The sequence below is a fragment of the Hypomesus transpacificus genome, chromosome 4 (assembly GCF_021917145.1).
Source record: "Hypomesus transpacificus isolate Combined female chromosome 4, fHypTra1, whole genome shotgun sequence".
Taxonomy (NCBI): Eukaryota; Metazoa; Chordata; class Actinopteri; order Osmeriformes; family Osmeridae; genus Hypomesus; species Hypomesus transpacificus.
The window spans coordinates 10,260,263-10,269,923 of NC_061063.1; the positions used below are offsets into that span (position 1 = coordinate 10,260,263).

The window sequence follows — 9,661 nt, forward strand, 5'->3', positions numbered from 1 at the left end:
CACAGACACAGATTTCCCCTGTTCCCATACAATCCCCCCCCCCCGCCAGCTCAGGTTCCTGTGCCACTCTGACAAACACACAAGTTATAAATAGTGGCAAAGCACCCTACGGAGAATGTGAACCTTAAAAGGGACCAGCAACGTTTTGCTGTGGTACCTTACACATCAGCCCTCTGGTACCTTGAGACACTCCAGCCCTCTGGTACCTGGAGACACTCCAGTCCTCTGGTACCTGGAGACACTCCAGTCCTCTGGTACCTGGAGACACTCCAGTCCTCTGGTACCTGGAGACACACCAGCCCTCTGGTACCCAGTGTTACTAAAAGTGAGATGACAGCAGCTGTGATATGAAGCAGGCCAGCACCTGCAAAGGAGGCTGTGCAGGAAATGTGTGTCGTCTGTGAGAGCACAGTGTGGTCTGTGAGAGCGCAGTGTCGTCTGTGAGAGCACAGTGTCGTCTGTGAGAGCGCAGTGTCGTCTGTGAGAGCGCAGTGTCGTCTGTGAGAGCACAGTGTCGTCTGTGAGAGCACAGTGTCTGTGAGAGCACAGTGTCGTCTGTGAGAGCACAGTGTCGTCTGTGAGAGCACAGTGTCGTCTGTGAGAGCACAGTGTCGTCTGTGAGAGCACAGTGTCGTCTGTGAGAGCACAGTGTCGTCTGTGAGAGCACAGTGTCGCCTGTGTGTCACAGTAGATCTGGGTCAGACCCACCTCAGGCATCCCTGGAATGTGCGTTTCCCTTGTGTGTGTGTGTGTGCACATGAATGTGAAGCTTACCGTGTGTGTGCATTTGAAATTAGGTATTGTGTCCTGTTTATGTGTGTGTGTCTGCATGCGTGTGTGTGTGTGTGTGCATGCGTGTGTGTGTGTGTGTGCGTGAAAAGAGCAACAGCAACTGCTTGCTGTCCAGAAACCCAGAGTCCTGTGCAGACAAGGCTAATCCAACTGCAAGAAGTACTTGACATCAGTGTGAAGGGTCGCCCCCTCCTGAGGTCAGCAGAGTGAGGTCAGCAGAGTGAGGTCAGCAGAGTGAGGTCAGCAGAGTGAGGTCAGCAGAGTGAGGTCAGCAGAGGACTGACAGGATGAAGGAGACGATAAGCTAGTCTCCCCAACAGAATCCATCCACCTAGGCTTTTAACCGCCATAAAATGGGTAACCAAGCAACACTGCCGACATACAAGCACTCATGAATCAGTCATTTATCATTAATAATTCAACATCTCCCCCATCCTCTGTTTTCATCATATAATGCTTAATGGGAATTTAAGAAAAGTATGGAGGTGTAGGAAGAGAGGAAATGAGAGGAAAGGAGGAGAGGAGTGTGGAAGTGTTTTGAGGCAGGGTGTAGGAGGAGAGGAGTGTGGAGGTGTTTTGAGGCAGGGTGTAGGAGGAGAGGAGTGTGGAGGGCGTATTGGAGACAGGCTCTGACACCCAGACCCATGACCTCATCCGAGTGTGACAAAAGCTCAGAGGTAAAGCTCGGTGGTTAGAGGATTTGCCTGCAGATCAGAGGATACGGGTCCAAAGCCCCCTCTGTATAAAAGCATCTGCTACATGAATCGATTGCTGACCGCAGCCTACTGTAAGACAGCTGGTGACGGGATCAAACAGACGCACCTTCAGAGGTGCTGAACAACGTGAGGCTGTTTCTGGGAGAGCGGAGAGAAGGTGACCTTAGATTGTGAGGGAGAGAGAGAGGGAAGCAGCAAGACACAGCAGAGACACGGGCTGAGGATGGACGTTCAAGGCCGTCCGTTGACGCTAAATGTAGCTAACAGGGGGAAACCAGCAGGCAGGCGTCGTTAAGGGAGCTAATCAATTTACTGGCCTCAAAAGACGTCTCATCGCTTTGCTTTAACGACGTCCCTGCGATGGTTCCACTGAAAACAAACCCTTTTAACGCCTCACTTACGAGACGTGTTTCTCTGTGTGTCAGTATCCTGGGTCCCTATCACCTGTGCTTCCAGAGCACAGTCTGCTCCACATCCAGGTCAGGCTATCTCAGCAGACCCAGTCTCTCCCCTGGCCTGTGCAGGACCACAGGAAGCCATGTGCCATGTCAGGACCAAGTCTCTCCCTTCAGCAGCACTCTAATATTAGACCCCCAGTCCTGTGACCAGGGTGGTGTGTTTTGGGGGGGGGGGGGGTGCGCATGGACGTACGACTGTGTGTGAGAGAGAGAGAGAGTCCAGATAACAGGCACACACTTCCACACTGTCCTTCTGCAGACACACATACATCAAAGCTCCAGAATGGCAGCAACTGTTGATGGCCCCACTGAGACTACGTCAACAAAAACAATCACAATGCATCCTGGGTAGAGAGAGCAGGACAGGAAGTGGTTGTGCACAGCTGGAGATCCCTCCCACAGGGTTTGGCAAGAAAACCCAAGCCTGGAATAGCCCAATTAGCATCCCAATCACTAACAAGCCTGGAATAGCCCAATTAGCATCCCAATCACTAACAAGCCTGGAATAGCCCAATTAGCATCCCAATCACTAACATGTCTGCAACTGGGTCTTCAAGATGATCCTTAAGTAAACATGCTAATGTTGCCATTCAAAGATGATTACCATTTGAAGCTAGTTACAGTCAAGTAGATCTTGAATGTCACTGCTTATAGCAAATATATCAAGTTCATGAAAGAGATAGTCTTCTCTAACGTTATGCAAAGCAAGAAATCTAGCACATGTATTCAACCGCAGTGAACATTAATTACAGTCAACTTTAATGGCAGGACAAGTGTTGCCCCCAAGGATGTAGAAAAGCCCAGGTCACTATAAGACCAGTTCACACCACCCCAACAACGTCCAACAAACACCAAACATTCTCCTGCTGGCTGTTGGGTCTACATTTGGAGATATAACCGTCATTCTCACACTGCCCCAACAAATGCCAACAGGCACATCACACCAAACCAACACAACCCAACAACTGGTGTGTTGGAGCAGTGTGAGCTGGCTGTCAGTGCAGCTGAAGCTCAGAAGAGACAGAAGACCACAGCTGCTTTTAGAAAAATCAGAGGACCTCAAAACAAACCTGAACAAAACCAGACAAAAGCTCCACAACGTTAGCATGTTTAGCAACTTCTTCAAGTACAGAAGCAGTCATAAAACTAGTACTTTACAACACACAAAGCAGCCAGCTCTATCAAAAGATGGAACATTCCAATAGTTAGCTATTAAGTAACAAGCATTCATGTGTATGGTATAGCGCTAAACTTAAAAGCAAACTAACATGAGACGAAGAGAGAGGCATTGTCTAGTTTTCTTATTGTCTCCTTATTTTCATTATTCTACTTGTGTCCCCATTTTTCTGCTACAACAGGATTATTGAACACAAACATCTAATTGTCTTTCAACAATGACAAACAAACCAAATCACTCACCCTAGGTTTACAGTCTAGGCTGTAGCCCTTCATAAAGTGTCTGTGTGTTCAGGCATGGGGACTACGGGACAGAAACATGTCCTTGTGTCTCTCCTTACTGTAGTGTGTCTGTGTGGCCTACAGCAGCGGTTCTCTCTGTGTAAACTTTGAAGAAAAGTCTGTTTGAATTTTTTTGGGAAAACACGTCTAATTCACAACTCCTAAAATGGGATGACACTGACATTGAAAGAGTTCGGGATTTGAAAAATAACACAATTATGATCATCTTAATTAGCTTTGGGGACAGAACCAGGAGCAGAATGTGGACATCCTGTCAGCATGTCAAGACTAGGGCTTCCTCCTCCTCCATAGCCGACAGGAAGAAGCATTTCCTGCACTTCCTGTGTGAGAGGTCAGTGTCATGGCCATGATTTATACCATCTGGGCTGCTTGCTGACGTGGAGTCGTTCTGTCTGCCTGAGAAACACTGCAGAGCCTTCCACCCACTCTCTCTCTCTCTCTCCTCCCTCACCAGTCCAGCTCAACCTCTCTCTCTATCCTCCCTCACCAGTCCAGCTCAACCTCTCTCTCTCTCCTCCCTCACCAGTCCAGCTCAACCTCTCTCTCTCTCCTCCCTCACCAGTCCAGCTCAACCTCTCTCTCTCTCCTCCCTCACCAGTCCAGCTCAACTGACTACAGCAGTCCTTGTCTGCTGTCCCCTCTGTACCTCGGCCAATACGAGGCGCTGGAATAATGGCACATGTTGTAACCAGCCCAATCCACACTCTTACCCCTCCCCCTCTCGGCTCCTCTCTCTCACATGTACAAAAACACAACCCCCTGGCCACAGAAAAACTGAGGACTTGTCTAACTGAACACAAAATCCTCTCCGCTATTTCAGCAGCAAGAATCGAATAACATGTTAAATCCACACTCCTACGAAATCTGCAGCTCAGTAATATTTTGAGACAGCTGTGAGAGGTGTTGAAACATTCATGAATAAAGGACAAAGGGCTGTATAGTTTGACTTCCTTTTAAAGATTGAAAAAGGGAGAGAGGCAAATTAGGGTACAATGGACTAGAGAAGGTGTTGAGGGTCGAATTCTCTTTCTTCGGGGCATCTGAGCAGATGAATATGTGCCCCAAACACTGAGTGGGAGACAGGAGGAGCAGATGTGGGTGTTGACAGTCAGGCCCATCCCACAGCAGAACCCCTCTGACTCCAGCTCAGGCCCATCCCACAGCAGAACCCCTCTGACTCCAGCTCAGGCCCATCCCACAGCAGAACCCCTCTGACTCCAGCTCAGGCCCATCCCACAGCAGAACCCCTCTGACTCCAGCTCAGGCCCATCCCACAGCAGAACCCCTCTGACTCCAGCTTTGACAGAACGTCTGGGGGTCTGCTGGGGAAAACGAGTTCAGACATGTTCAACCTCTGATGCCAGAGGTAAGCCCATGCTGTTAGCTACGCAAACAGCATATTTACAATGGCTGCTAAGAAACTCAATGGCATTACCCCACACAAGTCCAAACAACATCGGTTTGTGTTCGAAGGTCGGCAAATCGTCTCAGGAGGGAAAAGGATGCGTCAGCCATTGTGAGCAGCATCTTTCATCGTGTTGGTGTCACTGCTCTCACCACCAACGCACCTCCCGTTATCACCCCCGAGGAACGGTCCTGTGTCTGAGTCCTGGTCCTTTAAGAGGAGCAGAGACCAGGTCCTGTGTCTGAGTCCTGGTCCTTTAAGAGGAGCAGAGACCAGGTCCTGTGTCTGAGTCCTGGTCCTTTAAGAGGAGCAGAGACCAGGTCCTGTGTCTGAGTCCTGGTCCTTTAAGAGGAGCAGAGACCAGGTCCTGTGTCTGAGTCCTGGTCCTTTAAGAGGAGCAGAGACCAGGCAGGAAGGCCCCCTGTGGTGTGACTCCTGTCCTGCTTGAGTGGGCCTGGAGAGGTATGGAGGATGACAGCTGTCATGTGGGACTGTGTCAGTGCATTAGGCTGGTGGTCGGTCGTCCTCACTCCCCTGAAGAAACACATGTGATCTGGGTTTGGATGGACCTGCAAAGACAGAGTCTGGTACTGCACAAGCAGTAAAAGAAAATGACAAGGGCAAGTCTGTTTACCTGGCGTTTTGGCCTCTCTCTCTATAATTACGGTATCTGGTTACATCACGCTAGTCAATACTGTACTAACTGAGGTCACTGTGCAAAGTTATTCCCACCTTGAACAACCTTGGCTCTTGACTCAAAACAAAAGAACAACATTTTCAGGTGTGAGGCCATGTGGTAATTATCAAACACCAAAACATCCTGCAGTGCTGATCATAACTGAGTGGTTTGTCAACACATATTTCTGTCTGCAGATTATATAGACACAGATAGATTGTTGGCGGAGATCATTTGGACACAAACTCACAAATACCCTGAACTGAGAACTGCCAGACTTTCTGCTTGTGTAATGCTTAAGATGAACAGCCATTCTCTGTTCATCTAGACTAGACCAGCCGAACCAACACAGGAGGCAAGATGGAGGAATATTTAATACACACTGCCTTTCTATAGGGTGTCTTTTTAGTTTAAAGTATCAAATCAGATCCTTTTCCACATCCTTAATGTGAGATATAAATGATGTCACACTTCAATCATATTCACGAATTAACGCTTACTGATGTTCGTTTGTTTTGAGTTTTTGAATCACCTTTAGTATCAATTACAGTGGGCATCCTGTGGATGGTCCTGACGCGATAGGCCATTTAACCTTGTGGCAGCAACTGAGACGGTGTTCCTGGGATTGCTGCTGTGATTGACAAACTACACGTTTAGAGGTCCCTTAGTGGAAATACTGTACACATAACAACAAAACCACTGCTGTTTTTGAGCTTTGGTGGTCATAAGCAACAGTTTGATTGTTTGTTTGATTTCACCGTTTTATATATTTTTTATTATTGTTTTATGGCGTCATGGTTGTGATTGTGAACGTTGCAAAATCGAATAAGATCGTGTTGCATGAAAATTCCATATTTGCCATGCACGGACTACCTTTTGTTTTTGACAGCCCTAACCCATTAGGGACAATATTAGGGAACACATTCACCCGTCACTAGCCTGAAATGAAGACACGTTATCAGATACCTTAACCGTTACCCCACATTCTACATTTTGGCGTACCCTATGTTTGTTTCATAATGCGACAACTCACATTTTTCCGTTAGTGTTAGTTTCTTCTCAAAATTATTCTCCAGAACGTTGATTTCCATGTTCTCCATTCATGCGATTCGCTGTTATTTTCCAGTTGATGTCATTCCTCAATGTATCGAAGTACAGTCAGGAGACAAAACTCCCGACACAGATCACATACACGCCCTTCGTAAATCCAAACCAAAAAGCAGAGAAAAATATGATAAATACGCGCTATAAAGTCATCTGAAATCCAGAAAAAAAAGAATATACGTAAAATAAAGCGCTCTACGTGGGTCGCACTCGGTTCCTCTTTATAATTACGAATGTCCTTTCGGAAAAATAGGAACTCAGCAGCGCGGTGAGTCCCCGGGTCTGGGCTGGGCTTGTGCCTTTCTAGGGCTTCCACTGAATGTCCATGAGCGAAAACCGCTGCTTCTCCTACAGACCGTACCATTAGCTGCTTGGGGAGGGGGAGACAAATTATGCTAAACTAATTAGGGACTTTATTTGGGGGACAGATTTGGGGGTCTAACTGAATCACACACAGACCCAAATGATGAATGGTTCAATTCAATCAAAATCAAAATTCCATACTAATATCAGGGTTTTTTTTGTCAGTAAGGCCTATTAAAAAGAAGACTGTTATGTCGCAGCAGGCAGTGGCGGTCCTACTACATTTGTCGCCCCGGGCAAGGGGCAAGGTTTACACATTACAAAATGTTTGCCTTGATAACTTTAACTGAATTGATAAGACACTAATGTTTTTTTTTACATTGCTGCGGTCTCCCGGTCGTGTAGATTCACCCTCTACAACATCCGGAAGATCAGGAGATACCTGTCTGAGCACTCCACCCAGCTGCTTGTCCAAGCACTTGTCCTCTCCAAGTTGGACTACTGCAACTCGCTGCTCGCCGGTCTCCCATCATGCGCAACCCGCCCTCTTCAGAGAATTCAGAACGCTGCGGCCCGTCTGGTCTACAATCTACCCAGACGCTCCCACGTTACCCCGCTCCTCATCTCCCTCCACTGGCTACCCATAACGGCCCGCATCAGATTCAAGACCCTGGTACTGACCTTCCGAGCAGTGAATGGAACTGCGCCCGACTACATCAAGTCTCTCCTGCAGCCTTACACCCCCACCCGCCACCTACGGTCTTCTTCAGACAACCGCCTGGTGGTCCCACCTCTCAAGACCGCCCGGTCCCAGCACAAGCTCTTCTCCTGCCTGGCACCCCAGTGGTGGAATCAACTCCCCACCTCCATCAGAGACACGGACTGTCTCTCCACCTTCAAGAGAAGGCTCAAGACGCACTTGTTCCGGGAGTACAATGGTACTTAGGAATGGTTTGCTGAATCCAACGCTAGTTTCCTCAAGGTTCACAATGACTCTTGCTTAGACTGTTGCTCTTGTTGGTTAGTGGTAGCTGATTTAAACTGTTGTATTCTTCTTTTTTTTTAGTTAATCCTATTTTTATTGCTTTCCTACAGGTACACCTGCACTTAGAGATCAATGTTGTGTAATTTTAACTTGTTTAACTACATGCTCTTATGGTTTCTTCCCTTTAGCACTATTTTTTGGTTGTCCACAATATGTACTTCTTGTTTTTGACTACCCGCAATGCTGTGGGGCTATCTTGTTGTTATTATCAGTGACCTATGCACTTTGTGAAGCTCTCTCTTGGAAGTCGCTTTGGACAAAAGCGTCTGCTAAATGAATAAATGTAATGTAAATGTAATGTGTTTACCTTTGGGGGGGATGCAGATAGGGGATGCAGATAGCCTGGCTGCCAGCCCAATTTAGCACCGCCCACAAAAATTTTGGTCGGGAAGTATGGGTCTGGAATCCCTTGGTTGTGGAAAAAATATGTCCGAACAGGAGCTGTTCGGACCAATCAAATTGTCAGGGCGGGCTTTATACGATGATGGGACCTTTAATGTAACCCTAACAACATTCTGGTTAAACCTATGCTTCACCCTTAACATTAAATGTGTCTGTCTACAAAGGTGTAGCAGTTCCTTATTCTTTGCCTAACAATCTTTTCTCTCCTCTGTATTTTCATCAGCGCTTAACAGATGACCGCTGGGTCTATTGACTGGATGTCAGTAGCTGTGTATCTGCAGAGCTGAGGGGTCGAGTCTGCTGCTGATTCAGTCAGTCGATAATGAGCTTCCAGGAAGCAAGAGTGGAGAGGGAAGCACCGAGAACATTCAATCTTCCTCACCCATCCATGAACAAACGGCTTGCTCTCGTACACACACACACTAACACATATATACACACACACTCACACATATACACACACACAGACACAATTGTTGCAAAATGATCACATAATACAGCACACTCTGTACATCTGCCTGTATGATCAAAATCGGAACATTTACAAAATACCAACACTACTGTCCAGCAATCCAACCTTTTTCTGCTAAGCTTCTACACACACTCATGTAATGACCAAGCAGCATGCCCAGGCCAGATCATGTTCGTATTGCTGCCATTTAGAGGATCAAAATAGAACTGGTCAAGTCATGACGAATCCCTAGGGCTCACATCCTCTGCATCTTCTCCCTCACCCACAAATCACCCCATTTATGTTCCCCAGTCAGCTCTTAGGGAGACGAGCCGGATCAATGAAGAGGTTCTTTGTTGATCTGATGACGACCATCCGACAGTGCTGACGGTAAAGGCATGAACTGACTGGGGTGTTTGTGTTAAACCTGGAAGTTCACAAGAAGCCGACTTGTTCGTGAAGGAGGCAAACTATCCACCTGACTGTAGATCGACACATACAACATGCATTCAGCAGTGTAATAAAACTGGAGTAATTCAGAAGAAGCGTAACAGTAACTGGTTTCAACTTTTGACTATTTAGGATGAAATGTTGAGTTTTGGCTTTGAGTTGAGTTAGGACTCTGTGCTCCCATTATGGAAATATTTCTGGCATCACAGAGCATGTTACGACAGATGTAAATATGCTTTTGTTTGTTAGCTCAACTGTATGAAACTAAGTAGTTTGTCTGACATAAACCAAACTAAACAAAAAACTAAAATAATAGTACTGCTCAACAAATTACACGTCCAATTCCCAGATATCTAGCCAGGCAACAGAAATAACCTGAG

At 46.9% G+C, this 9,661-nt stretch overlaps 1 protein-coding gene across 6 annotated transcripts in view; it reads right to left on the reverse strand.

Moving 5' to 3' along the window:
- LOC124467283 (ensconsin-like) overlaps positions 1 to 6,932 on the reverse strand; it is a 21,143-nt gene extending 14,211 nt beyond the window's left edge. For all 6 annotated transcript variants that reach the window (XM_047019518.1, XM_047019516.1, XM_047019515.1 and 3 more), the window contains exon 1: positions 6,560 to 6,932. In XM_047019518.1, coding sequence (XP_046875474.1) covers positions 6,560 to 6,626 — 67 coding nt within the window. In that variant the 5' untranslated portion in view covers positions 6,627 to 6,932. The remainder of the gene's footprint in view (positions 1 to 6,559) is intronic.
- Between the last annotated feature and the right edge of the window lie 2,729 nt (positions 6,933 to 9,661).